Consider the following 26640-nt stretch of genomic DNA (forward strand, 5'->3'; position numbering starts at 1 on the left):
CAGTCTTATCACATTGGAGTTTAATCGTGAATCGTGAAATTATTCCATAAAACTATACCAATCAAAAACTAAGTATATTGATTTTGGAGTATTTGTCGTTTTATTGTTTTCACTTAATTCTGATACAAATTTAGAGATTATCAAAAAAGATTAAAGATGGTATATCCACTCAGGGAATACGCGTGGCACAGTTTCTATAGTGGGTGAACCGCAGCTCGTTATCCTCACTCATGTCGCTCTCGCTGCTCCCTTGGCGATTGAACTTGACGACAGGATACACCTCCTCCCATTCCGATTGAGTGCGACTGAGGACACCGCGCCGTCGCGGCGTTGTGAAGGTGCTTTCTGGCTGCGATCTGGCGGTGGCAGCGGCTGGTGCCGGAGGCATTGGATTGTTCAGCATTTGGGTGACGCTTTTGGACAGTCGAATCGACTGGATGCGGTTGTATCCACTGCCCGTTGGCTTGTAGCGCTCGAGCCTTGATGTGAGGCGCGCCATTTCATTGCTCATCCACTCTGGAGCGCGCATGGTGTGGTATTCAAGTGCGACGACTGCTGGTCAAGTAAACCGAGTGAGGAATCGGTGAAGAGCTTTTATAGCCATGGGCAAGTGACATAAGACGAGGCGAAAATCAATACGGCTTGCCTTAAGCGAGGTTAGGGCTCAGTTGCTCGGGTTTCCACCCCCAGTGTTATTGACCTATTAACTAATCAAACACTCGGCCATGTAACACCTTCGATTATTGCAACAAAATATACATAACATTTAATTTAGAACTAGGCGAACGGCGAGGGACACACAGAGAGACAAGTTAAATAAGAATAACAGAATAAAATAGCTACAACATTCGAGCTAATGGTGGGTCAGTGCAACGAAGATATGTCAAACTGTGCTATATACATAATCTAGATCCGGATTTCCTCGGCTTAGGATACCTTACAGTTGTCGTCGTGCAAACGATCGCCATCGAGCTGAACATCCTCTTCATTGGTGGAGAAGATGCCACCCTGCAAAACCTTGTTGACCGCGGCGCGAGCCAAATAGCCCGTAGTCTCGGAATATGGCAATGAATAGAAAGCCTTGAGATCCTCATTTTTGGTCTGCTCATGCTCTGCTTTGGGTTGATGCTGTATGTTGTTGTCCTTGCAGTACATTGCGAACGCTTCCGCCAAGATGCCGTCCAAGTCTAGAGCTTGCTTAAAGTGCAGCTCGGGGTTACTGAAAAAAAAACAATAGATAATCATTTGATGGATCAAATCAAATTCAAACATCCTGACAAATTGTGTATTTTTTACCGATTAAGAATGGTGGCCACAATGCACAAAAGCTCCACGGTTATCTGACGCCTTTCCGGGCGGTCAATGCAAATCAGAGTTTCCTCGACCAGCAGATTAAAGGTCAACTCGCCGCGGCTCATGTTGGTTAGTGTGGGCGTGGCTGGCAAATGATGACCCTGGGTCAGAATGCCCTGAGGGGTTCGCTGAAGAATTTCCCAGATTTTGTTATAGAAATGTTTTGGCACACGGCACAAGCATCCCTCCAGTTGACGACGTTGTAGGGTAGTAAGCCTAATAAAAATATATTTAAATGTTGCCCTAAGAACATACAATTGTATTACTTACTTTTCTTCTACAGCCCATTCGCTGACGGTTAAAACTTTCTGAAGAAGTATGCGGACTTGGAAGGGCGAAAGATTGTCCACATCAATGCTCTGTTGTCCTGAGATTTGTAAATAGATTCGCATGGCCTCCAGCACCCAGCCAATGCGAATTTTTAATATGCCACGGAACATGGATGGATTGGTGGCTATTAAACGGCCACAATACAGAACCACTTCCTGCTGCAACACCGCCTGGATGACGTCGTAGGGTTGGACACTCGTGTACATGACATTTTGAATTTCCGCCGGCGTCATGGGCTTGTCGAAAACCGTCTCCTTCTGCCCAATGATGCCCACTGTGAGCTCCTTGCCATTCACCAACACAGTGGTGATAAATGGACTAATGGAGTCCACAATGTGGTGAAGAAGAGAAGAGCAGTAGCGCACGGCTCGCCAATAGCGCAAGGAACCAGCGCGGTGGTACAGCTGCGTCAAGGCCGTGTTTACGTTCAGACCGTTTACCTCGAAATGAGGACCCTCGCGGTTGAGAATAATACCCCACAATTGGCACAAACAGTAAATGGAATCCGTACTGCGTAGTGCGTTGATGATATCCGGCGTGGGTTTGGTATCAAAGTGCTGAAAAATTTTCAAATATGTAAATGATTGATCTTAAATATTGTTTCAACTAGCATACTTACCGCAACCGAAATCTTTTCCTCCACATATGTCAGAGCTTTGGGCACATCTGTTAGCGATTGGTAGCCAATGTACTCATGGTTTATCTGCGAGAACGCATTCTCGTTGTCGGTCAGATCACTTTGGTTCATAAAGTCAAGATGCTCGATGCACGAGCTGCTAATCAGATTCTGTAGACGACCGATGCGAACTTTCATGCCATCGCAGTAGCCCTTTTTTAGCATGGCCAGCAGGTCAAGCATCTCCTTGAATTGCGGATCACGCATGTGCTCCTCCCGAATAAGCAGACAAACTGTCGGTCTGCCCGACAGCCGCCAGTATTTGCCCACAAACTGTAGCTCTGTCTTGATGTCATCAATTAGTAGAGCCATGTCTCGGTAGAGATAAAAGTCGGAGACCTCAAAGATAAGTGGGTAGCAGAGGACGGTCATGCCGCAGATGCGATACACCTTGCTGGTGCCCAAAGAACCCACCGGTCTGGATGGACGACCGGACAGGCCAACCTTGTTGTTAACTCCGAGATGTTGATATACTTTAATGAGCTCTGTGGAGCTCCAGATTTGCACAGGTTCCACCTAATTTTAAAAAATGTTTTATAAGTACTTTGAAAACGAGCAATCTTTGACTCGACTTACCTCGTGAGGGGTTTGTGTTTGGATGCCATAGGTGGCCATCATAGCCTGCAGTCGCATGGACTCGGCAATCAGGACAATCTGCACCACAAGATCAGTGGCTGTGCCCTGTAAGGATTACCAAGGTATTATTAGAAGATGCACTTTCTAACAATATCATATGTTAGGATGCATGAGGCCAATTCAATATTCTTGGGTTTTAATCACATTACAAGAAAATTTGGACTAGCCAGATGCCAAAATGCAAAAACACACAAAGGTAAACATAAATTGAGTAAAGGATCAGGGGAATACTAGCAGAGGGGTAAAAGTGCGGGATTTGGGAGAGTTTAAGTAACAGTTTGAGGATATTAACATGCCAAATAAGTATTAGAATTTTATAATATCTTACACTTTGAAACCCCAATTAGTAAATTTGGTATTGAATTTGGAAAAGTTTATCATACATGATCAAGTACCAATTTGAATAGATAATCGTGGTTGCTTAGGATATTTCCAATTGATATATCTTTGCCGATTAGAGTTCCTAATCAAAATTAAGAGCCTCTCTCAAAACCAAAAATTTCGACCCAAAAATTACCTTTTTGTCATCCAATATTATAGGTATGCGTGGTTTCTTTATGCACAATGCGGAATTTTTAGTAGAGGAGCATATGGATATTTAGCAATGGCAATTAATTAGTTGTTAACATTTTCTATGGGCTCAAGCAAAGCTGCTGTCTCTTGGCATTTAATTTGTAATCGCTGCCCCAAAAATCATTTAAAATTAAGAATGCATTGCACTTTGGAAGGCGTGATCGTTGTTTAGAACATTTTAATGCGAATTCCCAGTGTTAGCACCTTTTTGAAACATGAAGCCAAATCAAGCTTATGCTGTCATTGAGTTAATTACATAAATTAGGAACTGCAAACTACGTAAATAAACCCAAAGTCTGGTGACAATTACTTACAGTGCCCGGTTTAGCCTATAGAGCGTGTGTTTATGTTCATTTTTAAACAAAATATGCAGTATATTGATAGGTATATAAGGAGGAAAAGAAACCGAAAAGAGTAGAGAGAAAACTTTTGATTTAGATACCAAAAAGAATTTGTTCACTATATACAAATAAAACGGTAATACAGAAATAATAATTCATACTGAAAATAGGCAAATAATCATTTCTATAGTGTAGGTGTGTGTGATTTGATTTGATCGTAAAGTGTGTCATAGTTATATATTTTCGATCAGTGTGTCTTGCCGAACATGAATAGCCACAATGTAAGCTAGGTGGTGATCTTTTGTGCTAATGTGTCTGTGGTCTAAAAAGCAAAATTTAGTTTGTACACATACGCATAATTTAGGTTTTAGATAATTTTGAATTTTGAAATCAATAAAATATGTTGGTACAGCAGGGCATCTACTTACTTTGTGTTTTTCGTCAATAGCTTTGCCCTGTTTTTACGAAACCAATTATAATACAATTTGGGATTTGATTTTGATCATTTTGGATATATAGACGTGTGGTAGCAGTAGTATTTGGTAGTGGTTGGTAGTAGAGAATGAATAGATGTAGATAGAATTAAGTATCAAGAGCCAATTATAAACTAAACCCATCTAATGTACTTAGGCAAAAAACAACTTATGTGTAAAGTATTCCAATTGAGATCGAACGCAGACACACACGGCAGACACACAAAACTCATCAGCGGCAGCGGCGGCAGAAGCGGAAACTCCCAGATAGGCATGTAGGAACCCTTTTAAACCGACGCTATGAAATGTCTTTCCAATGGCAAAAGGAGAAATCATAGTTTCGTTACTTCTGTCATCTTTCAGATAGAACGAACATTTCGGATCCACAATGCTTTGCCATTGGTTCACAATTTAAGAAAACACTTCATAGCGCTTAGTGCCCTGCAAGAATCCCGATTCCAACTCACCTGGAAAGCCGAATAACGACCAGCCCTTCTGGGGCGATTATAGCTTGGCAAGTAGCGGCGGATTGGATCCAGTTCATTGATGTGTAGGAGTCCTGCGGTCAGCAGCTGGGCTATGATAAAGAAGGACTGCCCCCACAGGAACAGCGATTGCGATGGAGCACGCATGTAGGAGCCATCTCCATCCGGCGCATAGTACATTGTCACCACGGGATCTCCATTGACATCAGTACGCAAACAGCGCCTCAGATCGTTTTGGAACTCTTCGATTTGTTCATTGTTATTCTTGAACACGCCATCGATAATCATGGCTATGAAAAAGAGCGGCCATTCACATTCCAGGCCTTCGAATTCCTTTAGCTCGCCAGAGTGATAATAGCGTCGTGATTTGTCCTCGTTTTTGCTAAGGAATCCATCACGGGTGAAGCGCTTGAAACCCATTTTGCAGCGCAAACGATTTACAACATTTTGTTTGGTCTGCTCCACCAGGCGATCTTCATGCGAGGCAAAGGCTGGGAAGGAAAGTGTGAGCAGCAGTGACGCATCAACTCCCTAAAAGTACAAACTTAAATTAAATGATGCAAATTACAAATAAAGCATTTATGCAGAACCTTTGAACTTGATTCCCTGGGCAGCATGGTTTCGAAAATACTGCGATTCCGGTTGTGGGCATCAATGTCCACATAGACAACACTCCATGAAGCTCCTTTCTCGCCGAACAGATTGCATCCGTTAATGGCCTCCAAGGCGGACTTGGCCATGCCAATGGAGGAGGCATGGATCTCCGGGGTGCCATTGTTATATTTAGAGCCCCGCTCCCACATGCCAAAGTCGGGCGTACGATAGGCGCGCTCCACATAGTACACTAGATTCTGGACAAAGGCCACCTCGTCGTGGGTGTAAATGATCTGCAGGCCAGAGGTTATCATCTGGACGAGGAACAACAGATAGAGTGAAACCTAGAGGAGGAGATTCAAAGCATTTTAAAACTCTTCGATAAGAAATCCCCTAGAACTCACGCAATCGATCTGCAGGTGATTGTAAAACTCATCCGGATAGATCTTCTCACCGGTGTGCAGCTGGAACTTGCTGTGCAGTGCGTGCTGATTGGACTGGCGCTGCTTAAAGAGCTCCACCCGCGATGCCTGCTTGACCCAGCACTCCAGAATGCCTCGCATGCACTTCACAGTGCTCTGGCCCAGTTCGTAGGACTTTCCGCGGTCATCGTCGATCCTTCTGTACGCCTGGTACAAGCTCCACACGGCGGATGCGCAATACACACTGTCTCGCACGGATCCCACCAACTGGTCGGTGCTCATCACCGGAAACAAACCGGTGATGGGACTCTGGTAGCGTAGCAGTTGACGCTTGACTAAGGGAAGAGAAAGTGTTAGATTCACCCGGTTATCGGCTCTTAATTGGCTATGCAAATAAACAAACGATTCTGTTTACAATCAAGTGTGGGGCGTCGACATTTCGCGATGTGCGATGCTTATTAATAGACGCCGTCAATTGGTGCTTAATTGGCCGCCCCACAGACGACTCCAAGGTTATATAAATCCTCACCGATGCCATAGTAGATGTCCAGCTGCTTCACCGTGTCCTCGTAGTTAGACGTCTTCAGGAACTGGTCCAGATTGATTTCCTCCAAGCTGTTGTGGCGTCCACTGTCCGGAGCACCCGAACTGCCGCCTGGAGTTGTGACCGAGAGACCGAGACTGGAAGTTGAAATATCCTCTCCATTAATCTGGGATTATTTTCGATGCTTCATTACTTACGATTTCGGCACATCGCGCATTGTTTCTTCAGCAATTGCAAATTATATTGCAATTGCGCTTAAGAAAATGTATCAAAGTCAAAAAAAAGTCAAACGCTTCTAACAGCTGAGCAGCTTTTCATTGCGATCTGGCAATGCTGTAAGCTAAAATCGATTGTTGTAGACCAATCGTTACAATCAGAGCGGGTGATTTAAAACGGAAGGGTATAATTAAAAAACAAATTATGTTCTGTTTTCGGTTTGAAGTTGAAATAATTCGGTGATATAATTTTAAGCTTATATATAAATATAATAAATCTAATGTTAAATCAAGTTCTAATAATAATTTAAGAAGCACACTGTTAATTACCAATTTAGGGTGACCATTTTGACTCTCTGATGCCGTTTGCCGTTTAGTGTACGCTATGGTCACTTTGCTGCCGGCTTTTTTTTTGTATGCGATTTGTTTTTGTGCGATTTATGCTGTGGTCCTGATTGTCCTTCTGTCGAAATGCGTGCGCCTGATGCGCTCCTGCTCCGCCTCGCTCTCCTGCTTCTCCTACTGACCACTGTCCGCGGAACCCTCGCCCCGGACAGCCACAAATCGAAGAGCAAGACCAAGGAGAGTGCTCTGCGTGGCGGTCCGCAAGACCAAGATGTTTTCGATCTGGGATTGGTTAGTCCCGAGCCCCTGGCCAAGGATATCGTGAGCAATCATCGCGGGTACTTCAAGGAGACGGGACTGCGACGCTTCAATGGCACCACCTTGGGCTATGTGACTCCAGTAAGCAGAGGACATACTCTCACATTTTGTGCATGTGTAATCTATTGTTTACTTTGCTTGTAGTGGAACTCGCATGGCTATGATGTGGCCAAGATCTTTGCCAAGAAGTTCGACATTATCTCGCCGGTTTGGCTGCAGATTGTGAAGCAGGGAGATCGTTATGCCGTAGCCGGAACCCATGACATCGATGCGGGTTGGCTGACCGATGTCCGGAGAAAGGGTAAACAGGTGCACAATCAGCGAACGGTTAAAGGTATTGGGGAATGATTCCCGCTGGCGTTAGTCTAAACTTAAGTTCCTTGGATTTCAGTTTTTCCCCGTTTTATATTCGATCACTTCACTGATCGGGACATTAAGCTCTTGCTTAGCGACGCCCAGGAGAGGACGAAAGTCAACGACGTGCTGATCAAGTGCTGCAAGGATAATGGCTTCGATGGACTCGTCCTGGAGGTGTGGTCCCAGCTAGCTGGACGCATAGATGATAAAATTCTGTACACACTGGTTCTGCAAATGGGTGAGCTTAATAGTTTGTAACCATTTGTTTATTACTAATAATTTAAATTTCTTTTACTTCCCTTAGCCAAAGAACTACAAAAGCATCAGCTTCGGCTCATTTTGGTCATTCCTCCCTTCCGCAAGGAGACGGGTCACCTTTTCGGAGAAAAGCACATGGACAAGCTTTTCAAGCACATATACGCCTTCTCTCTGATGACTTACGACTTCTCTAGCGTGCAGCGTCCTGGAGCAAATGCACCATTATATTTCGTACGTAAGGCTGTGGAGACAATAGCTCCAGAAGGTTGCGCTGATATGACGGCTAAGCGGGCTAAAATTCTGTTGGGACTGAATATGTACGGGAATGATTACACGCCCGATGGAGGCGGACCCATAACCTTCTCCCAGTACTTGGATCTGGTCCGGCATGTAAAGAAGCACCTAACTTTCGATGAACGGGATGTGGAAAATTTCTTTGAAATCAAGTGAGTTTTCTACTGCAGCGTGTACAGAGTGTAAGGCGAAGATGTTGAATATCATTACTTTCAGAAACGATGACGGTCGTCACATTGTCTTCTATCCCACTCTCTATTCCATAAACGAGCGAATAAAGCTCGCCCAGGAACTGGGCACTGGCATTTCGATCTGGGAACTTGGCCAAGGCCTAAACTATTTTTACGATCTCTTTTAGTTAGCCTGTAAGCAGCATACAATGCACAATACCTATTCCAAATAAAGGATATTATATATTAGCCATAATGCTTCTTAACAATCAAACTGTGTAACTTACTACAAAAAAGGAATATGTATGTACCGCCACCTATGTGTCATTCCGCAAACTTAGCTTCAAACGTGTTACTGCTCAACATGTAGCAACTCAAAATAATTATTTTTCGAAATGTGGTTGCTTGCTTAGCAACAAATTATTTATATACATATATAAAAGAAATTAAATTTTTCAACTGTACAATTTTAGTAGCCCACTTTGAAATAGGCGCCAAGTTGTTTGTCAACCGACAGCCGCTTGACAGCACTGTTTAAATTATCGAATATTTTAAATTTATATCGAGCCGTTTACCCGTTTAAAACGATACTATCGCTAATGGTTTTTCAGCTCTAGAATAAATTTGTTATTATTTTTTTAGCCGGTGGGAAATCCTGAAATGCGCTTTCTTTACGCCTGCTTTGTGATCGTGCTGTGCGCCCTGATCTTCTGCGAGTATGTGGCGGACTTTGTGGTGCTGCAAAAGTGCAAGTGGCCGGAGATAAAGCGCAAGAAGTATGTGGACGATCCGCTTAGGGCAATGATTCTAGCGGATCCGCATCTGCTAGGACCGCATCGTGGTCACTGGCTGGACAAGCTCTACCGGGAGTGGCACATGACGCGGGCCTTTCAGGCGGCATCGCGTCTGTTCCAGCCCGACGTGGTCTTCGTCCTGGGCGATTTGTTCGATGAAGGCGACATGGTTAGCGACAAGCAGTTCCAGGAATATGTGTGGCGCTACCTGAAGATGTTCCATCTACCACCGGGAATTCCGCTCATCAGTGTCGCGGGAAATCATGACGTGGGCTTCCATTACAAGTAAGTCAATCAGAGACAGAACTATAATATTTATTAAACCGCGCTCTTTTGTGCTTTCCAGAATGCATCCCTTCTTTATGTCGCGTTTTGAGAGCTATCTGAACAACTCCTCGGTCAATTTGTACACCATTAAGCAAATCCATTTTGTGGTGATAAATTCGATGGCTATGGAAGGTGATGGTTGCATGTTTTGCACCCAGGCCGAAGATCAGTTGAAGAACATTTCGCGGACTTTGCACTGCATGAAGTATCCGCTTGAGGCGGAGTGCGCCCGCACCAGGCGGCACCCGTACAGCCAGCCGATTCTATTGCAGCACTTCCCCACCTACCGCATTTCGGATACCATGTGCGAGGAGCACGATGCTCCGTACATCGAGGCGTTCCGAGAGCGGTTTCATGTGCTCTCCAAGGATGCCACGGATATGCTGGGAGAGCTGCTTAAGCCAAGGCTGGCATTCGCCGGCCATTCACATCATTTCTGTCACAGTGTAAATCGGCTGGGCATCGATGAGTACACGGTGGCCTCGTTCAGTTGGCGAAACAAAGTTAATCCCAGCTTTATGCTGGTGGGTATTATATTTGCTCTACGATTGTTAGCCCTTCGAACTTGTACTAACATGCTATAACTTTTAGGCCACTATAACCCCCGATGACTATGTTGTTTCCAAGTGCAAAATGCTGCCACAGCAGTTTGTCTACAATAGCTATCTGAGTGCTGGCATCCTTTGCCTAATTGTCATCGGGTTCCAGCTACGAAAGTGCATCCAAAGAAGACAGCAGTCATCGGTTGTAGATCATCGGAAGGTTAATTAGTATGTATAAGCATGCCTATACAAGGCACATCCTCTTTTGTGATTTACGCCTGATTGGGGCTTAGTTTAGACTAGATACGCCAGATTCCAGACTCAGATCCCAGATCCAGATCCAGACAGAGGTCATATCATTCCTGCTGCTTTGCAATCGCTTAACTATATTCTAGGTGTACAAAATTCGGATAGTATGTATGATCTATTTATTGAATTTATCACAGACATTATGCTTGTAAAGTCAAACGGAATACATAATGAGACACAGTCTGCTGACTACAAATCGAAAATGCCAAAAAAAATAATGCTTGAACAAAGGCTGGAAAGTAAAGAACGGATACAAACAGAACAATTAAATAAAGCTATATTATAATACAATTACTATATTACGTTAATGATTGTGCACTCTGTATTCTGAGATGCAGATTCATAGGTTCCTGTACTTCGGTTTGTGTCTTCCAATATCTGGATCACATTGTACTAGACTAGGCTAACTATAAGGTAACTACCACAAAGCAACTACTACTACAAACCAAAGACACTAGAATAACAAGATGCGTAACGGCCATACAAATTTTTGGCACGCGATTTTTTGGCCGTGGCTCTAGAGGTGGCTCCAGGCTCTCTTGAGTTTTTGTTCGAGAGAGAAAGAGCGGAGAGCGCTACAGCAAACAGCTCTTTTCTACGCATACAGTGATAGGATACAACTGTATGTGTGCACACGTATGCTCATGTATTGTAAATTTGACAAAATATGCCCTTTACCTTAGAAGTTCGTTGACTTTAAATCTATATTATTTTTTATCAATTGGCACCATGCGAAAAATTCTTGTTTTGCATTGCCTTAACGTTATTATTATTTAAATAAAGCTTAGAAATAGTAATAGACGAATCTATGTACATCACAAAATAAATTTCGAAAATGACTTTATATTAGAATACTTGTCATTAGGGTATTCAGCTTGCGGCGTGAGAAAAATTAATAAGGCAATGATTGTTGAGTGCTTGTGTCCGCACTTCGTGCCTGACGATATGACTTTTGCAACGAACTGTTTTCATATTTTTATTTATTTTATTAATTTTTATTTTCTACTACGTATTATTATTTTTTATGAAATATTATTATGAAATATTATTATTTTTATTATTTATTAATAAAATTATTATTTTTATTATTTATTAATTAAATTATTATTTTTTTATGAAATTAAAAAATAATTATTATTTTTATGAAATATTTATTTCTCAATGTTATGTCTTCTTTTTGGAAAATTTATGTTTCAAATTACAGTAGTTATAATAATTTCCTTTGTATTTGCTTTAATTATTATTATAATAATTATTATAATAGTCAGGGAATTTTTATTTTATTTCATCATATTGCTACGAAATTGGCCACAACTCCAAATATGTAAATTCGTTTCTTCGATCAGAATTGATTTCGGCCCGAAAATCGTCTTCTAGCACAGCACGCACACATATACGCGTTTTCGTCTCTTGTTTTTACTCACGCAAGCAAGCAAATTCTATTTTTATATTTCTTACGCTCTCAACGTGAGCGAGCGGAAAGAGAGCAAATTTGGCCTTCACCAAAAAAGTGGCTGCATAGTGCCAAACGAATGTATGGCCGTTACGCATCTTGTTATTCTAGTGTCTTTGTACAAACTATGCTAACAAAACAGGGTGTGGAATTCAATGCCACAGGTATAGGACCACGATTTCTCGATCAATTCCATTTAGTTTGGCACAGGAAGTTCTGGTTCGTCTATTTTAGGATACGTTTAAGAGGTTTTTGTGCGCCTGCGCATGGAGATTGCGACCACTGAAGCATTCTTTTGGAAGGAATCTAGAAAAAAGTATGGATTTAATAAGAGAGGTTAAACAAATTGTAACAAAAATTACCTGTGAATCACTGGTGATATTAGATCCGGATCTAGTGTTTTCATATTTGTGGGTTTGGTCACAAGCGAGACTAGTGCACCTACCACTATGACTGTGGCCACACCAATGGGATTTATCCAGTGGTAGGACAGTCGGTACAGTGGAAAAACTTGCTCCTCATCTACCCATATATTTTCCCGAAGCGTTACATTGCCCACGCATCCGTCCACGGATACGGGAAGCTTTTGGGAATTCAATTCGCCAGCTGCGATGGTAAACTGCGTTCCAAAAGATATCCACCCGGCGAGCAGAGCACTTGCAATTCCGCCCACAGCAGTGCCTACAGTATTGGCCCAGGGAACGAGCATTCCCAACGTAAATAGGCCAAAAGTGGTTCCAGCTGCGATGGCCGTCATTGAAGTGCAAATGCTGAGGATTCCACTCAGTTGTTCCAGGACAAACACCAGTGAGAGGGCCACCAAGCCAAGAACTATAACAGTTGACTTGACCAGAATGGTAGAGGCTCTTTCACTTGGTTGCATCTTGAAGCAGCCGCGAACTATATCCTCCAGGATTACCAAGGACGTTGAGTTCAGAACCACTGACAGGGAGCTCAAGGCAGCTCCAAATATTCCAGCTATAAACAAACCAGACATACCATAGATGTGACCCACACTCTGGACGACAAAGAGCGGCAGTAGCTGATCGTCGTGCTGCAAAGATATAGAAGTGAGTAAAGTTCAAAAACAATTCACTATTTACTGACCGTAATTAGTCCCGCACTCAGAGGATCACAATCTTTGTACATCTCATAAATTAGCAGTCCCACATAACAACAAACAGAGACGAAGGCAGCCACGCCAATCGTAAAAATGGCCATGGAAGCGCGAGCCTTCTTGAGCGATGGAAGGGACATGTATCGCTGGACCATGGTCTGGTTGACGGCATTGAATGAGGTCCAGTAGGAGAATCCCCCGATTAGGACGCTCCAAACAGTGTGCCGCACATAAGGCGATGGGTTTGTATTGTTAAAGATCAATCGGCCACCTTTGGCAGCATCATCGAAAAGGACATTCAAGCCATTTGCATAGACAGTGGCCAAAATAGCGACAGCAAGAACGGAAAGGAACATGACCAGCACCTGCCAAGCATCTGTGTGGACCACTGCTTTGATTCCTCCCTGGAAATAGGCGCCATTAGTAAAAAAACATAGGTATAAAACTCTCTAAAACTTACCACAAAGGTGTAGAAAACACACACGACCACAATCACCACTGCAATCACATGGAGATTAATGCCCGATACTGCAAGATTACCGAAAGATTAAAGGTGTGTTTCAAACAATTGACAAATGCAGCTTACCCTGATTCAGAGCTATAGCTGGTACATACACAATGAAAGGCAGAAACAGAATCTATAATTGGATCGACAATTAATATAACATTGTAGTTCAATCTTGAGCTTTGACTTACCTCATCCAGAATAAACATAAAGGATGCAATACTCCGTACAACCGAATGAAAGCGCATCTCCAAGTACTGAAAGCAATATTATATTTCATAATTTAAATTACTTGCGTTTAGGATTCGAAAACCAACGTCATAAAAACCGAAAACAAAAACTAATTGCTCGACACAATTGTCAAGTGGCAGCAAAACCACATTGCAATTAATCATATCGAACCGCTGGAACCCAGAAAAAAGTCGCAACAAGTGGGCGAGCGCAAAGTCCAAGAAATTCCACTTGAGGAGGAGGGTGGTCTCCGATTCCCAGTTAATTAAAGTGTTCACTACGTCCGCCGTTCATTGATTGGACAAAAGTGACGGAGTGAAAGGGGGAAGACGGAAACATCTTAGAAAGTTTGTCATTCTTATCAACAACCACTACAGACGAACTTGTCTATCTTTTATTTTAACCAACTCGACATTGAAAGAAATGGTGAGTATTTTGCTGTTGAGCTAGTTTTAACTAAATGACTATTTCAGTTTAAACCCAATTAAAAGTTTAAGCTGTTACCATAAGCTTATTGACCCATTAGATTGTAAATGTATAAATCAGTTTATAGAATTTACGAGCATCGTACCTCATAGGAAGAGCCTACTTGAAGAGCCGAGAACACTGGTATATAGACGTAGGAGACGGCGATGCCTTGGAGCACTATTGCGATGGCTATAAACCAATATTGCGTGCCATAATTGTAGATTTCAGATGTAGTGCCCAGTATGGTAACGCCCGATATATAGCTGGAAATAAAAGGGAACCGATTATACGGGCTATTTGGGGGGGATGGTATCGCATCGCCAACTCTACCTGGCTATCAGGCTCATGGCAACGGGGAAAACTTTCAGATTGCGTGACCCGAGCAGATACTCGCTCATCTTCTCCGATCCGAAATCGTGTTTCCGCCTTTCTGGCGTGGTCGTCGGCAGAGTGGGTTCCGCCTCCTCGAGCTTCACCTTGCTCTTCCTGTAATTACAACAATTGTTTGGCAATATTCCGAGGATTTGTTTAAAGGTCACTCACTTGATGCACCCGAAATAGATGCCCGTGCTGGTGGATAATACGATCATGCCCAGGAAAACGGCATAGTCCACACTGCCAAATCTGTAGTCCTCCATGCCCTTCTTTGCCACCTAAAGAAAAGAGTGCATTTCGGGTCAGTTTGTGATCTTTATATGATTTAGTTTAAAGTTTGTTGTTATTCTCCTTGGCAGTGACAAGTTCTATCAGGTGGTTTTAAAGTTCAGAAACATAATTTGTTTCTTTTGTAAGAACAAGTGTGCGAAATGAACTCCGAATTCGTATAATCATCGCACGTCTGGGATTTTGGCCATATACTTGTAATTGTTGTAGTTTGTCTTAAATGGGTCATAAAATGAAAATGAGACTCTAGCTATTAAAGTACCAACTGTGTACGGTAAGAGATTTTCTCAAAAGCTAGGCATAAAAAGTTAGCAAATCCATGCAAATAACAATTATCTCGCTTTGTTTATTTATGTATTACCCCACAGTACATTTTTATCTGCTTTTAAACAGTTTGTTTCGCTCTTCCGAAATGCCATAGCTTAATCATATTATTAAAAGTGGGACTTTAGTCCCTACAACTACAATTCTCCATGTGGAGTTATGGGAACCAGGTCTTATCAGCAGGTGCCTGCTTATTATTCATCAAATATCAAATCAAAGCGGTCTGGCCAATCTCGATGGGCCAGAGACTTTAACCCATTTCCCCATGTATTATTTATTTAAAATGTTTAGCAATCGATTCAAAATTACAAAACATTTTATCAATATGTATTCGCATTATTATCAAAGGCATATTTGGCAAAATAACTCGTTCTGGAGACTGACATTATCCAGCTTTGGTATTCTAGATTATGAATCTTTTGTTATTAGCAAAATATGCTTTTTTTGATACTCCCAATTTACTTTTACTTTCATAGTTCATAGCTAATGATGCAGACGGTGTTTAGCATAAATTAGTAATTTTTCGTCGGCGATTCAGGTTCATTGACTGGATGATCAATCGGAGCCGATCGAATCTCAGAGAAGAGACTTCAACCTTTTACGCAATATCTTGAGCAGCAGCAGCATTATCGCCCTGGACTTGGACTTTGTAACCCAGATGCCGGGTCCCCCGCTCTTCCCCGCTCGAAAGTTCCTAAATAGCTCTGAATGTTTGGAACCGTCGAAAGGTGCGAAATACGTACCGCTTCCATATTGTTGGGGACCGGCAAACGCTAGGCTTTACAATGGTGGGGGTGGTTTCCAGAACTGGAGCAGCGGAGGTGAATGGAAAAGTGCGCGTCCCTCACGGAAATCAACAGCAAAGCAACGCACGATAAACGGCCAGAAAGAGCAAACTACCAACAAATTCCGCGAAACGTAATGAAAATTTTCTTGTGGCACAAAGGGTCAACGGATTCCGTGTTTTTCCATTGGTTTTTAAAAAAGGGTTCTATAAACGTACAAAGTTAATCACATGGAACCGAGCACAACACATTAAATCAAAACTCAGAAACGCAAGGGAAAGTTTTTCAGGTTTGTTCTGTGCACCCGATTTGCCCGATTCTTTGAAGTCGAAAATACGAGTGTACAAAAGCGAAATATTCCACGTCCGAATCGGAGCAACAACATCAACCGATTCCGCTTCCGAACTGCAACTGATGTCTGCGAGCGGGTCGAAAATAAAAGCCACTGGGCCAGCTGCTCGACAAAAACAAGTGGGACAGCTAGAATGGAGAGTACCGACCACAGTATACCCATTACTTGATATTTAAGATAGGAACAACGGAACAGGATGTCTATAAAAAACTAATGTATAAATGACTCTCAGGTATTGGGAATACACCTGATATTTTCTGGATAAAAGGTATTATCTGTTACTTGAACATAATATACCCCTTAATACTGCGCTTGAAAAGCTCCCTCTCCCACCCATTTATCTTCCCATTGCGTAAAGAGAGAGTAAAAGAGCGAGCGTTGTAAATGTGTGGGGGTTTTGGCGAGAGTAGATGGGAGAGAAAGCTTCCGTTGCTTTTGTAAACCTCAATGTGTTATGTCAATGTAAGCGGTTACTTGACCATTCGATCAGCTAATGGAGCTATTAACGGAAGTTTAGAGCAGGGAGTTGCATTCAGATGAAAAAATACACAAGTGTTGTTATCCGCTGTTAAGCTACTAGAATACGAATAATTTTAAAATCACATATTGTTAATTTTACATTATGGTTTTCAAGCTAAGCATAGACTTTAGTATCTGTGATATTGAAATTATTATGCATTCTGTTATTTTATATGCCAGAGTATTCTTCATTGATTTGTTATCAATTGCTCGAGTAAAGTGTAGTAAACGACACCTAAGTTTTCCATTGCCCCATTTAGAAATAAAAGTAATTTGAACACTCCCTTTTGGTGGCAAATTAAAAACACTTATTTACCCACAAATAATTGATTCTCTGCCGACATCGGGTCCATATAGAGTTTCACTTCATGGGTTTAGGGGGCTACTGGGAAGTTGAAACGTTCCTTTGGTTATTCCGATGGATCTTCTCCCACCCATCACTCCACGAAATACTCTCTGGATTCAGAAAATCAGAAAGTCAATCAATAGCAAGTGACAGGTTATCATGAAAGAACTATTTAGAATGAGCAACCACAACAGATAATTGCACAATTGTCAGTGTCAGACTTTTGCCACCAATCGCACTCGCACTGCGCCGTGGGTTTCCAATGAGGAATGTAATTGGATTAGGCAGCAACCAAGTCCGAGACCCAGTCTCAGTTTCAGTCCCAATTGCAACGGGAACACGCGGTTGTGCTCCAGATTGCTACGAATCCGTAGTCCGAGCTGCAGGATTGCATAATCTGGAAGCATGAGCAAGGAAAATCGCTCGAAAATCGCTTTCAAGCGAAAAACGAGTAACGGTAACAAGAATGGCCAGTTAACGGATTACGAACGCATCCGAGGGGATCTGGAAGTGGTTGTCCCGAGCCCACCTCCTCCTCCAGTTGTGCCACCCAGTGCATCCTTAGGGAAACTCAAGATAAAGTTGAGTTCTGCCAAAATTTCCCTACGAAAAAACTCGCAGACTTCGCAAAATAATCTACAGACTGCTCCCTTACCAGACGCAGTGCGTCGCAAATCAGCACCACAGCTTTTTAGCTTCACCATTGCCCCAAAGAGCGAAGTGACTTCGAAAATACATCTCCCCTCAGTGCCAAAGCTACCGGGTTTGACACCAAAGAGCTCCATCCGAAGGTCAAGGACTTTGGGCTTGTCGAATATTGCCCAGGGTGCAGGGTCATCAGGTACAGGGCTATCCAATGTCGAACTCGGTGTGCAGGATAGGGACAGTGGCAGTGAGCCTACTAGCAGCTTGGCTGGAGGAGGTAGCTCTACTTCCCCTGAATCCCTGTTGGATAACATACTTAGCGGAGCCTCCTCCGTTTCCGTACAAAGTAGTAGCAGCAGCCAGGCTAGTAATGCTACGGTGGCACAGCCCATAAAAGCAAAGGAGCAACTGCATCCCAAGAGGCTACTCAGCTTGAAGGCTTCTCCGGAGCTGAGAGTATCTCCTCCAACTCCAGACACTACTCTACCCCAGGTGCAGATGCCACCTCAACTTTTGCTTGCACTGACTCCAAGACCAGAGATCTTCGATGCACCCTCACCACTGACCAGGAGTCCCTCACGATCTCCCGCAATCTCTCCCCCCGTGTCACCATCACCCAGCATTACTTTGAGGCCGAGTACCCCTCCCGAGAGCACCGTAATCTTCACAGATGATCTCAAGTGCGGCATCTGCCTGGATGTTTACACTGATCCCAGGACACTGCACTGCTTGCACTCCTTTTGTCTCCAATGTCTGGTCAGTGAGAACTTTAAGGACGAATCTTTGTGGGAACAGGATCAAGCTCGCAGTGAGGAGCCCTCGAACTACAGCCTAAGATCGGAGATGGGTGGATCTAGTGCGGAACTTACTGCGACAGTATCACCCGCTAGGCAGCGAGGTTCCAGTTTTACTTTGAGAAGAAAGAAGTCCATGGATCGCCTAGTGATCAGGGTAAGATAGCAAGATACAAAGAGATTATATCCAATTAAATCCGATTTATTCGAACAGTCCAAGAGTGAAGGAAAGCGATCGACCAGTTCCATCGGCACCCGATTCACCGGAAGCTTTGCGAGCGAGGTATCCACCCGCTGCATCCGGTGTCATACCTGTAACTATCCCACGGATCTTCCGTTAGGTGGAGTACGTCAGCTTCCACAGAACTACTTGCTAGTGAGACGCATAGAGGTCTTGCGACTACAGGCTGGGGAGGATGTAATCTCCAGGGTCTGGTGTTCTCTTTGCACAGAGGAGATCAGCGTAAGGGGGACGAAGTCACTAAATGCTTTGAAGGCTGTCTAAAAGCGTATAATCTTTTCCAGGCCACCTACCACTGCATAAGCTGCACTTTAAACCTCTGCACCTTGTGCAAGGAGGCACACGAAAGGCAAAGGAGCACCGCTAGCCATCGGATGAGAAGCATCATGGAGCTTAGACGCGCCAGGAAGCAAAAGCAACAGCAGATGGGATTGGGAGATAGTAGCAAACTAGTGCTACGATGCGGAATCCATACCAACTTTGAGCTGAAGGCATTCTGCACCAACTGCCGTCAGCTGGCCTGCACCGACTGTTTGGTGCTCCTTCATAAAGGTCATCGACATGAGACCATATCCCGGGCAATTGGACATCAGGGTAAGCTACTCAAAGAAGCTACGGAGCAAACTCGTCCCCTTTGTCAATATGCGGAGCACTCCATCGAAAGGTTGAATGCCATAGCACGTGGAATCAACGACAGGTGTGACGACATCCAGACTCAAGTGGAGCGGTACATGCAGCAGTACATGGAGGCCCTGGAAGCACATCGCAAGACTCTGCTCCAGCAAATCAGCAGAGCCAGGGAGTCCAAAGTGGAGGTCGTGCTCAAGCAGCAACTTGATTTGGGTAAGACATTTTCCATTTGGTTAAAGCTCTAGTTATCTGACGTAGTCCCGTAGAGAAACGCACTCAGCAGGCCATGGATGCGGTTAGATTTAGCCAAGAGCTGTGCGAGATTGGTGCTGATGTGGAGATTCTGAGTTATGTGACTATACTTCTAAGGCGTTTGGAGTACTGTCAGCAATTTAAGCCGCCTGTGGATCCCAAGGTAGTTTACCGCATTTTTTGTTTTATTGTATAAAGTAAACCATTTTACCCAGATATCCGACTCGCTTCACTTCCTTCCAAAAATCCGTGCTCCGTCGACAAAGGATCAGCGCGATATCCCTCTATATGGCATCATCACCATGCAGGTAGTGGAGCCTGGTCTTTGCACCCTGGAGTGGGAGGGATTTTCCCAGCTGCGCCTCCACAAAAAAGCGGATCTTCTGCTTCACTCTAGAGATGCGGACGGGGTTTCCCTCTGCCACGGTGGCCTGGAGATCAACTGCATGCTGAAGTACAAGGACTCCAGTTCCAAGTTTCTACCCGTGGAGGTGTCGGACAATCGTGATGGCACCTACAACATCTCCTTCACCCCGGATGCCCAGGGCACGTTGATTCTCACGATCACCATTAACGACCGGCCCATCAAGGGAGGTCCTTTCACTTTTCAGGCGCGACAGGTTCGTCCACATACGGGAATCTACCACTGCTGCTCCTTCTGTTCCGGAAAGGGCAACCGGAACGTGATGTGCTCGTGTGAGGGTCGCATGCCTGGATATAGTGGCTGCGGTCATGGGCATGCTGGACATCCAGGGAGACGTCACTGGTCCTGCTGCGGTAATGTCCTTGAGAACTCGGAATGCAATGTGGCCAACAAACTGCTTAATTCTTAAGTTAATTGATAAAGATGTACGGCTTTAAAACTAATAAATGAATACATAACCAGGTTTCGTCCCTTGTTCATCTTGTGAAATTTCAAAGATCTTGAAGTTTAAACGCACGTAGGTAGACAACAAAGATACTTTAAAATAAACTTTCTACCTGCAAAATACATACATTCCAGCGAATATAATAAAACGTTCCAACAGACCCGGAAGTCCTTTTACAATGTGGACACAATAATCCCAGATTGCCATGGTTACAACATCCAGTCCTTACTAATGTGTTTCGTCCTCTGGAATTACCAATTAAATTCTCCTTGTTACCCATATGGTCAGCATATGCGCGTCAGATCCTGACCGTTGACAAAAAGTGGCTAATAAAAGTTACTTCTATAGGCTCCGGCAGAACAAGGGCTTTGTTTATTTATTGAAAATAATTATTATAAATACACACACTGACGATGGACATTAATGGAAATAAGTCCGATGCTTCAAGAATTGTTGGGTGGTTTTGAAAGCGCCTGCAAGGAGCTATAATTCTAAGTAGGTAATTTTTCGTTAAATGTATAAGCGTTCTTATTCGCTCTTTCGATGCTCCAACTGTTTAATCCTCATTATCAGAGTACCAGGATAGACGCTCTTCGTAGAAGTGAATTACCATTCGCGGGATTTTTTCATTGGCCACAGAGGAGGGCACCATTTCTGCTTGGTCCACGCCTTTGAACTGAATGAGGAATGTCAGGCGGCCATTATTGTCGGAGGCACCCAAGATCTTTTCGGCTTCCAGGCCGCGATCGAATCCGGTAGATCCTGAAACGGGAATAGTGTCCTGTTCCGCATCTGTGGTACGTTTTGATTTATTGGCAGCGGGCGCTAAATAAATAAAATAACAAAAAAGTAATTAATACAGTGCGTTTTGGTATTTTTGATTGTTAAAAGTTAGACCCTTTTTTCCTTGCGCAGTACGAAATTTGATATATGTGACTAAAGTTTTGTCGACAAGGGCAATTAAATGCCAATGGATACTATAGGTGATGACTATTGTTATACTAATTTGCGCGGCAAAATGAAAAGTTAGTGTAGAGAAAATATTTGTAGGTACACTCAATTCCCTAGCTTACTCCGCAAACTAGGAATGTTTTCCCGAATAGGTTGGGTTCTTACCTGTTGGTTCTTCGGACTTTCGCTTGCTTGCTGTGGACGCCGAAGTGCTGGAGCGTCCTGGAGTTTCCTTGGTCTTGGCGCTGCTGCTGGGTCGATCCTTCTTTGAAGCCGCTGACTTCTCCTACGGACCGAAACGAGAATGTAAAGGAATGGAAATACCAGCAATCACAACTGTACTTGGCATCGCACTGTACTGAACTCACCTCGTCCTTGCGGCTCGCCTCGTACTGCTGGATAAGATCCTGGCAGTCGAGATTGTTCTCCGGCTCCCACGTGTTCTCAGTTTCGGGATAGCCCTTCCATTTTAGATAGTACTCCACCTGCAGGTGGAAAATGGCGTTTTAGGACCAAAAATTATGGGACGTCTGGTTCGGAAAACTCACCTTTCCCTTGCGCACACGCCTGTCGATGATCTTCTCCACGGCGTACTCCTCCTCCTCCTCCTCGGCATCGGAAGCCTTTGCCGAGCTCTCAGGGTTGTCGATCTTTTTGCCCATTTTCTTTTTATTATAATACTGCACACGGCAAAAAAAAAATAAGGAAAGAATTAGCACAACCGCACACACACACACACAATTTCAAGTACGATTTTTAGTTGACTCTATTTTCATGGCTCACCTAGAATAAATAAGATCTACACTTTATGAACACTGTGGATTTGGTTTTCTTAAGCCTGTGTTGTCGCCAGGAGACTTTTCACAAAATGAAAAATCTGCAAAAAAATGCGCGTTCTAAAGTGACGCCGGTCGAACAGTGTGCGAAAGTACGCGTGGGCTGCTAGTTGTAATTTATCGATAGATTTGCACATCGTATTAATTTTATCTTAAGTTTAGAAAAACATTGGCCACTAAAAAATAAGTTAATGTTACAACGTAACTATAATTTTTAGCTAACTGATCGCTAATAACTGATTTTAAAGATTTTGTAATAAGTCGATGTATCGATGAAGGAATCCGTTGTACCACAACTATTATCGACGCCTTTCACAGCACTGCATATGTTGCGCGAATATTCACTAATTTTTTGACAATTTGCGTTTTGTTCCTTCTGTTTTACGGAAATTCTATAAAAATGCCCAAAACAAAGAAGAAGGATTCGTCTTCAGATAGTGATAGCGGTCCAGATGATGTAAGTTCAGTAGAAATACCCCAAAGCTAGGTATAACAAGTTAAAACCTCTTTCAGAGAATCAAGCCGGCAAGCAAGAAGGCGAAGGAATCGGATGCTCCAAAGTCAGATCCCAATGATTCGGGCGAAAATGGTGCTACCACTTGGACCCTGGAAGGTCTTCGCCAGGTGCGAATCAACGAGTTCCGCGGACGCAAATCGGTGGACATTCGAGAGTTCTACGATAAGGGCGGCAAAATTCTTCCCGGCAAAAAGGGCATTTCCCTATCTTTAATTCAATGGAAGAAACTCCTTGAAGTGGCTGAAGAAGTCACCCGCGCGATCGAGAATTAATTAAAGTTCATCCACATGCCAAACTAAGTCGTAGCCATATGTACTAACTATAGACATATTCACTGAATAAACGTTATCTTAAACACTAGAAATTGAAAATCTGTATTTTCACAGTTGTTGAAGCATTAATGAATGACCAACTTAATTGCCTGATAGGTATTTTCCTTATCTCCTATGTGGTGGGACTACAAAAAGCACACATATACATAAATTAATGAATCCTTTATTGGACGTCATACATACATAGATTTGTACATTGATAGCATTAGATATAGATATAGATATTAAAAATAGATGCCCAGAATGGTGAAGATGGACAGGAGAATGGCAAATGGCAGCCAGGTCTTAATGAAACCCCCTATTCCGACGTAGCGGCCGCAGACAAAGAGCCACATGCTGAGGATAATCATGTTCCATGCGGTGCTGTCGTAGTAGCGCATGTTGATGAGTGCGGTGGCCACATGCGAGTGGCAGTTGTCACAGAAGATATTGTGCATGCGGGTGCCGTAGAGCACAGATGCTTTGGAGACCGCCTCGTCCCAGGCGTAACTGCCGCCCACCATGTGCTTGGGGTGCAACCTTAAGTACCGAGTGGGTCTTCCAAACGCCATGTTGTCCTCTGATACGAAGTAGGGGCCGGCGAAATCGCGAATCACACCGGACGAAGTGCAAATACCCATATGTCCGATCATGGGCAACAGCCAAGTGAGAACCGGAATTGGAGTCCAAACGATGCAGTAGGGGAAGCGCTGGTCCTTTACGCTGATCGGAGGCAGTCTGTCCGGAACATCACTGCCGACTCCTCCTCCGGAACTGGCCATCGAGATCTGAACGTCCTCGGACTGTTGCCGCTGCGGACTTGGGTTTGTCGACATTATTACACTGTATTAGGTGTATATTTGTGCGGGGAAGCCACAAGAACAGTCACTCACGGTATTTCCGGTCGTAATGCCCACGAAACCAGTCGCTAATAATTCGAATTGGGCTTTAATTGTACGATAAGGAGAAAATAAAGCAGTCGCAGTACACTTACATCTACCTGAGCATTTATTCACATAGAGAGTGGCAGTGTTGGAAAGCAATGCTGTATGGCAGTGGCGTCTGAAAAGGGGATCCAGATCCCGTAGATACATAGTTACACGAAATTTTTAACTCCGAAAAACTGACAAATGCTTATTTTATTTAGGTATGTATTTCGAAATATGTTTCTGCATTTGTGGAACATCAATGTTAGGGCCCCATAAACTTTACTTCTATGTACGCCCCTGCAGCGAACAGCTGTTGCAGTAGTTGCCATTGCGTTGGAAGTGAGAACTGGTGCTGTTTATTGAGCTGCTACTTCTATTGCGAAATATTCATTAACAATCGCTTGGCCATGACACAGGTGTTTATCAATGGTGCCAGAGACGATCTCAATGTACGGGAGTTCCAGAGCCTGGGTACGAAGTCGTGAAACACTGCCATGACACTCTAATTTGTGGTCCTTTCTGCAGATCCTTCGATTCAGGAGCTCATCCTGGCAGCCACGGAAGCCAGGAAACAGGCTTATTGTCCGTACAGTAACTTTGCCGTAGGAGCCGCCTTGAGGACCAGCGATGGCACCATATACTCTGGTTGCAACATCGAAAACGGGGCGTATGCCACCTGCATTTGTGCAGAGCGCACTGCAGCCGTCAAGGCCATCAGGTCAGTGGGTCAATATTCTCTGGGTCACATACGCATGGCATGAGATCTATGTATATATGAAATACTGAAAGTAAACCATTAGTCACAGTAAAGCTTATCTTGGATAACCCTTGACAGCTAATCTGTAATGATTTGTTATTTCCAAGCTTCGTAGTCGCTGACAACACTTTTACTTAAATTCTTACATACCTTAATATCCTCTCCAATAACATACTAAAATAACACATTTTTACAGTGAAGGCAAACGCGACTTTGTGGCTTGTGCAGTGGTGGCCCAGCAGGATAATGGCTTCACCACGCCCTGTGGCGTCTGCCGGCAGTTCCTCTCGGAGTTCGTCAACGGCAAGGACATCCCCCTGTACGCCGCTAAGCCGACCAATCTTCCATTGAGGGTGCTCTGCACCAGCGTTCTCCAACTGCTGCCCAACGGCTTCAGCTTCGCCAACGGAAAATAGGAAAGAAGAGCCCAACCCAGCCCAGCCCAGTCGGACAGGGTGCAATCCATGTGCAATAGTTTATGTGACATCCCGTTTGTAATGTTCTGTAAACCCACCCCTCGTTATTTGTTGATTGAATAGCTTATACAAGCTACCGCATCTGTTTGTGTTTTTCACTGCTCTCCGCGATCGTTGCTTATCAGGCTGATACCTGGCTCTCTCTCGCGCTCTCCGAGTTGGCCAAATGTTTATTTTTGTCACCACCACACGGCGGAGAGTGCTATCAGCATAGCCAACTTCGCGCGTCGCTGTCACCACAAACCGTCCATTTGCCAGCGGACTTTCAAAGGAGAAAGAGCCACGCACTCAACTTGCTAAAAATAATTCAAAATTTAAGAAAATAGGCGTGCCTCCATTGACCAAAAGAATTGAACTATAATGACACATCTGACAAAAAATTTCGCACGTCCGGAAAAGAATGAGGAGGTTGTGACCTTCGGCAGTCTGGGTAAGATTCCTGCTGGGGATTGATCATAGAGCAATCCTTAAATATTTACGACTGTCAATTTTTCAAAGTTCTTTTATGATATTAAAAATACTTATGTTAATAATTAATACTCCTTACACTCATTGACAAGATCTAAGTTTAATTCTTGTGCGTGGCGTGCATTGTTTCGACTTCCAGATCCGTCGATTCAAGAACTTCTGACTGCGGCCTTCCAAGTGCGTCAGCGGGCATACGTTCCATATAGTGGCTTCAAAGTGGGGGCAGCTTTTCGGGCCAAGGTCGATGGACAGATCTTCGCTGGCTGCAATGTGGAAAACGCCGCCTTTACGCCGTGCTCTTGTGCCGAGAGAACGGCGATTGCTAAGGCCGTGAGCGAAGGAGCCACCGAATTTTCCGCAGGTGCTGTTTTGGCCTACGAACCTGATGTATTCACCACTCCTTGCGGCGTTTGTCGTCAGTTTATACGCGAGTTTGCCAACGCGGATATACCCATCTATGTGGCCCAGGCGATCGATGCGAGGATTGCTGAAAAGCAGGAACTTTTGCAGAGTGACGATCCCGTCCTGTGCACCTCAATCTTTAATCTGTTGCCGAGCAGTTTTCGCACCTATCGAAAGTAACGACCATTGCAGGCAAGAACCGAAAAGAGGCAGAAGGGAGCTAGTTCAGGGTTGTTCCTCGACCCCTTACTGCCTCGGGTGAATCGTCTAATCAATATAATTTTAATCTAATCACTTGCAATAAAGAAAATTACACTACTTAGCAGCGTTTAAGGTTTTTTTTCGATCAATGAATAGGAAATGGGGATATAAATGACGGAAAGATTAAGCCAGTGAAATATTCTAGAAAGCGGTGATTAACCGCTTTTGATTAAATGCAATAT

General features: G+C 43.8%; 11 protein-coding genes across 19 annotated transcripts; 6 read left to right on the top strand and 5 right to left on the bottom strand.

Annotated features, from left to right (window-relative positions):
- Positions 1 to 77: 77 nt before the first annotated feature.
- On the bottom strand, positions 78 to 635 carry LOC117139410. The gene has a single exon (XM_033301691.1). It carries the CDS (start codon positions 527 to 529, stop codon positions 170 to 172), a length of 360 nt encoding a protein of 119 aa, XP_033157582.1. The 5' UTR covers positions 530 to 635; the 3' UTR covers positions 78 to 169.
- A 105-nt stretch (positions 636 to 740) lies between these two features.
- On the bottom strand, positions 741 to 6733 carry LOC117139389 (probable phosphorylase b kinase regulatory subunit beta). 4 transcript variants are annotated; one of them, XM_033301663.1, is made up of 11 exons: positions 6625 to 6732; positions 6413 to 6564; positions 5866 to 6218; positions 5458 to 5805; positions 4850 to 5398; positions 3883 to 3897; positions 2936 to 3040; positions 2303 to 2875; positions 1624 to 2240; positions 1297 to 1569; positions 741 to 1219 (listed from the first exon to the last, which is right to left on the bottom strand). In XM_033301663.1, the coding sequence occupies exons 1-11, from the start codon at positions 6642 to 6644 to the stop codon at positions 928 to 930; spliced, it is 3297 nt and encodes a 1098-aa protein (XP_033157554.1). In that variant the 5' UTR covers positions 6645 to 6732; the 3' UTR covers positions 741 to 927. The 4 variants fall into 4 exon arrangements, with proteins under 4 accessions (XP_033157554.1, XP_033157548.1, XP_033157560.1 ...); XM_033301657.1 differs by lacking the exon at positions 3883 to 3897 and adding an exon at positions 4338 to 4364; XM_033301669.1 differs by lacking the exon at positions 3883 to 3897.
- A 297-nt stretch (positions 6734 to 7030) lies between these two features.
- LOC117151091 (chitinase domain-containing protein 1) lies at positions 7031 to 8649 on the top strand. The gene is made up of 5 exons (XM_033318343.1): positions 7031 to 7386; positions 7450 to 7639; positions 7697 to 7900; positions 7967 to 8366; positions 8431 to 8649. The coding sequence occupies exons 1-5, from the start codon at positions 7114 to 7116 to the stop codon at positions 8570 to 8572; spliced, it is 1209 nt and encodes a 402-aa protein (XP_033174234.1). The 5' UTR covers positions 7031 to 7113; the 3' UTR covers positions 8573 to 8649.
- Positions 8650 to 8941: 292 nt separating this feature from the next.
- Positions 8942 to 10650, top strand: LOC117135109 (metallophosphoesterase 1 homolog). 3 transcript variants are annotated; one of them, XM_033295145.1, is made up of 4 exons: positions 8942 to 9463; positions 9525 to 10029; positions 10097 to 10275; positions 10346 to 10650. In XM_033295145.1, coding segments are annotated over exons 1-4 (1104 nt in total). In that variant the 5' UTR covers positions 8942 to 9044; the 3' UTR covers positions 10347 to 10650. The 3 variants fall into 3 exon arrangements, with proteins under 3 accessions (XP_033151036.1, XP_033151020.1, XP_033151027.1); XM_033295129.1 differs by having other exon boundaries at positions 8943 to 9463; positions 10341 to 10650; XM_033295136.1 differs by having other exon boundaries at positions 8944 to 9463; positions 10097 to 10650.
- Positions 10651 to 11914: 1264 nt separating this feature from the next.
- LOC117151083 (sodium-coupled monocarboxylate transporter 1) lies at positions 11915 to 15948 on the bottom strand. The gene is made up of 10 exons (XM_033318331.1): positions 15861 to 15948; positions 14674 to 14783; positions 14461 to 14616; positions 14234 to 14393; positions 13623 to 13688; positions 13513 to 13564; positions 13387 to 13454; positions 12917 to 13330; positions 12172 to 12863; positions 11915 to 12115 (listed from the first exon to the last, which is right to left on the bottom strand). The coding sequence occupies exons 1-10, from the start codon at positions 15867 to 15869 to the stop codon at positions 12040 to 12042; spliced, it is 1803 nt and encodes a 600-aa protein (XP_033174222.1). The 5' UTR covers positions 15870 to 15948; the 3' UTR covers positions 11915 to 12039.
- A 356-nt stretch (positions 15949 to 16304) lies between these two features.
- On the top strand, positions 16305 to 20568 carry LOC117151066 (tripartite motif-containing protein 45). Of its 3 annotated transcripts, none has more exons than XM_033318307.1 (5): positions 16305 to 18715; positions 18773 to 19021; positions 19084 to 19642; positions 19696 to 19844; positions 19897 to 20568. In XM_033318307.1, the coding sequence occupies exons 1-5, from the start codon at positions 17525 to 17527 to the stop codon at positions 20512 to 20514; spliced, it is 2766 nt and encodes a 921-aa protein (XP_033174198.1). In that variant the 5' UTR covers positions 16305 to 17524; the 3' UTR covers positions 20515 to 20568. The 3 variants fall into 3 exon arrangements, with proteins under 3 accessions (XP_033174198.1, XP_033174206.1, XP_033174214.1); XM_033318315.1 differs by having other exon boundaries at positions 19948 to 20568; XM_033318323.1 differs by lacking the exon at positions 19897 to 20568 and having other exon boundaries at positions 19688 to 19768.
- Positions 20569 to 20886: 318 nt separating this feature from the next.
- Positions 20887 to 22422, bottom strand: LOC117150555 (heterochromatin protein 1). Its single transcript, XM_033317503.1, has 5 exons — positions 22285 to 22422; positions 22050 to 22181; positions 21870 to 21986; positions 21667 to 21787; positions 20887 to 21375 (listed from the first exon to the last, which is right to left on the bottom strand). Exons 2-5 carry the CDS (start codon positions 22161 to 22163, stop codon positions 21107 to 21109), a joined length of 621 nt encoding a protein of 206 aa, XP_033173394.1. The 5' UTR covers positions 22164 to 22181; positions 22285 to 22422; the 3' UTR covers positions 20887 to 21106.
- Positions 22423 to 22640: 218 nt separating this feature from the next.
- Positions 22641 to 23225, top strand: LOC117150560 (RNA polymerase II transcriptional coactivator). The gene is made up of 2 exons (XM_033317508.1): positions 22641 to 22794; positions 22851 to 23225. Exons 1-2 carry the CDS (start codon positions 22738 to 22740, stop codon positions 23124 to 23126), a joined length of 333 nt encoding a protein of 110 aa, XP_033173399.1. The 5' UTR covers positions 22641 to 22737; the 3' UTR covers positions 23127 to 23225.
- A 104-nt stretch (positions 23226 to 23329) lies between these two features.
- Positions 23330 to 24230, bottom strand: LOC117150557 (transmembrane protein 222). Of its 2 annotated transcripts, XM_033317506.1 has the most exons (3): positions 24160 to 24226; positions 24059 to 24093; positions 23330 to 23984 (listed from the first exon to the last, which is right to left on the bottom strand). In XM_033317506.1, exon 3 carries the CDS (start codon positions 23945 to 23947, stop codon positions 23411 to 23413), a length of 537 nt encoding a protein of 178 aa, XP_033173397.1. In that variant the 5' UTR covers positions 23948 to 23984; positions 24059 to 24093; positions 24160 to 24226; the 3' UTR covers positions 23330 to 23410. The 2 variants fall into 2 exon arrangements, with proteins under 2 accessions (XP_033173397.1, XP_033173396.1); XM_033317505.1 differs by having other exon boundaries at positions 23330 to 24093; positions 24160 to 24230.
- A 166-nt stretch (positions 24231 to 24396) lies between these two features.
- On the top strand, positions 24397 to 25864 carry LOC117150556 (cytidine deaminase). Its single transcript, XM_033317504.1, has 3 exons — positions 24397 to 24565; positions 24620 to 24812; positions 25048 to 25864. The coding sequence occupies exons 1-3, from the start codon at positions 24502 to 24504 to the stop codon at positions 25265 to 25267; spliced, it is 477 nt and encodes a 158-aa protein (XP_033173395.1). The 5' UTR covers positions 24397 to 24501; the 3' UTR covers positions 25268 to 25864.
- LOC117150559 (cytidine deaminase) lies at positions 25668 to 26515 on the top strand. Its single transcript, XM_033317507.1, has 2 exons — positions 25668 to 25757; positions 25935 to 26515. The coding sequence occupies exons 1-2, from the start codon at positions 25688 to 25690 to the stop codon at positions 26375 to 26377; spliced, it is 513 nt and encodes a 170-aa protein (XP_033173398.1). The 5' UTR covers positions 25668 to 25687; the 3' UTR covers positions 26378 to 26515.
- Positions 26516 to 26640: the final 125 nt, after the last annotated feature.

Source organism: Drosophila mauritiana, chromosome 2L (assembly GCF_004382145.1).
Source record: "Drosophila mauritiana strain mau12 chromosome 2L, ASM438214v1, whole genome shotgun sequence".
Lineage (NCBI taxonomy): Eukaryota > Metazoa > Arthropoda > Insecta > Diptera > Drosophilidae > Drosophila > Drosophila mauritiana.

Excerpts from the sequence above, each read along its gene's own strand:
- LOC117139410 (XM_033301691.1), bottom strand. The coding sequence starts at position 529 with ATGCGCGCTCCAGAGTGGATGAGCAATGAAATGGCGCGCCTCACATCA.
- LOC117139389 (XM_033301657.1), bottom strand. The coding sequence starts at position 6,644 with ATGCGCGATGTGCCGAAATC. Across the intron at positions 3,041-4,337 it reads CTATTGACGAAAAACACAAA|GGCACAGCCACTGATCTTGT; the intron begins GTAAGTAGATGC and ends TAATCCTTACAG. Across the intron at positions 2,876-2,935 it reads AAACACAAACCCCTCACGAG|GTGGAACCTGTGCAAATCTG; the intron begins GTAAGTCGAGTC and ends TTTTAAAATTAG.
- LOC117151091 (XM_033318343.1), top strand. The coding sequence starts at position 7,114 with ATGCGTGCGCCTGATGCGCTCCTGCTCCGCCTCGCTCTCCTGCTTCTC. Across the intron at positions 7,901-7,966 it reads CACACTGGTTCTGCAAATGG|CCAAAGAACTACAAAAGCAT; the intron begins GTGAGCTTAATA and ends TACTTCCCTTAG. Across the intron at positions 8,367-8,430 it reads GAAAATTTCTTTGAAATCAA|AAACGATGACGGTCGTCACA; the intron begins GTGAGTTTTCTA and ends CATTACTTTCAG.
- LOC117135109 (XM_033295129.1), top strand. The coding sequence starts at position 9,045 with ATGCGCTTTCTTTACGCCTGCTTTGTGATCGTGCTGTGCGCCCTGATC. Across the intron at positions 9,464-9,524 it reads GACGTGGGCTTCCATTACAA|AATGCATCCCTTCTTTATGT; the intron begins GTAAGTCAATCA and ends TGTGCTTTCCAG. Across the intron at positions 10,030-10,096 it reads TTAATCCCAGCTTTATGCTG|GCCACTATAACCCCCGATGA; the intron begins GTGGGTATTATA and ends TATAACTTTTAG.
- LOC117151083 (XM_033318331.1), bottom strand. Across the intron at positions 14,394-14,460 it reads GCCATGAGCCTGATAGCCAG|CTATATATCGGGCGTTACCA; the intron begins GTAGAGTTGGCG and ends TTTTATTTCCAG. Across the intron at positions 12,864-12,916 it reads TGAGTGCGGGACTAATTACG|CACGACGATCAGCTACTGCC; the intron begins GTCAGTAAATAG and ends ATATCTTTGCAG.
- LOC117151066 (XM_033318307.1), top strand. The coding sequence starts at position 17,525 with ATGAGCAAGGAAAATCGCTCGAAAATCGCTTTCAAGCGAAAAACGAGT. Across the intron at positions 19,022-19,083 it reads TTTGCACAGAGGAGATCAGC|GCCACCTACCACTGCATAAG; the intron begins GTAAGGGGGACG and ends AATCTTTTCCAG. Across the intron at positions 19,845-19,896 it reads AGCCGCCTGTGGATCCCAAG|ATATCCGACTCGCTTCACTT; the intron begins GTAGTTTACCGC and ends CATTTTACCCAG.
- LOC117150555 (XM_033317503.1), bottom strand. The coding sequence starts at position 22,163 with ATGGGCAAAAAGATCGACAACCCTGAGAGCTCGGCAAAGGCTTCCGAT. Across the intron at positions 21,788-21,869 it reads AGGCGAGCCGCAAGGACGAG|GAGAAGTCAGCGGCTTCAAA; the intron begins GTGAGTTCAGTA and ends TTCGGTCCGTAG. Across the intron at positions 21,376-21,666 it reads AAAGTCCGAAGAACCAACAG|CGCCCGCTGCCAATAAATCA; the intron begins GTAAGAACCCAA and ends TTATTTATTTAG.
- LOC117150560 (XM_033317508.1), top strand. The coding sequence starts at position 22,738 with ATGCCCAAAACAAAGAAGAAGGATTCGTCTTCAGATAGTGATAGCGGT. Across the intron at positions 22,795-22,850 it reads GTGATAGCGGTCCAGATGAT|AGAATCAAGCCGGCAAGCAA; the intron begins GTAAGTTCAGTA and ends AACCTCTTTCAG.
- LOC117150557 (XM_033317505.1), bottom strand. The coding sequence starts at position 24,001 with ATGTCGACAAACCCAAGTCCGCAGCGGCAACAGTCCGAGGACGTTCAG.
- LOC117150556 (XM_033317504.1), top strand. The coding sequence starts at position 24,502 with ATGACACAGGTGTTTATCAATGGTGCCAGAGACGATCTCAATGTACGG. Across the intron at positions 24,566-24,619 it reads ACGGGAGTTCCAGAGCCTGG|ATCCTTCGATTCAGGAGCTC; the intron begins GTACGAAGTCGT and ends TCCTTTCTGCAG. Across the intron at positions 24,813-25,047 it reads GCAGCCGTCAAGGCCATCAG|TGAAGGCAAACGCGACTTTG; the intron begins GTCAGTGGGTCA and ends ACATTTTTACAG.
- LOC117150559 (XM_033317507.1), top strand. The coding sequence starts at position 25,688 with ATGACACATCTGACAAAAAATTTCGCACGTCCGGAAAAGAATGAGGAG. Across the intron at positions 25,758-25,934 it reads TGTGACCTTCGGCAGTCTGG|ATCCGTCGATTCAAGAACTT; the intron begins GTAAGATTCCTG and ends TTCGACTTCCAG.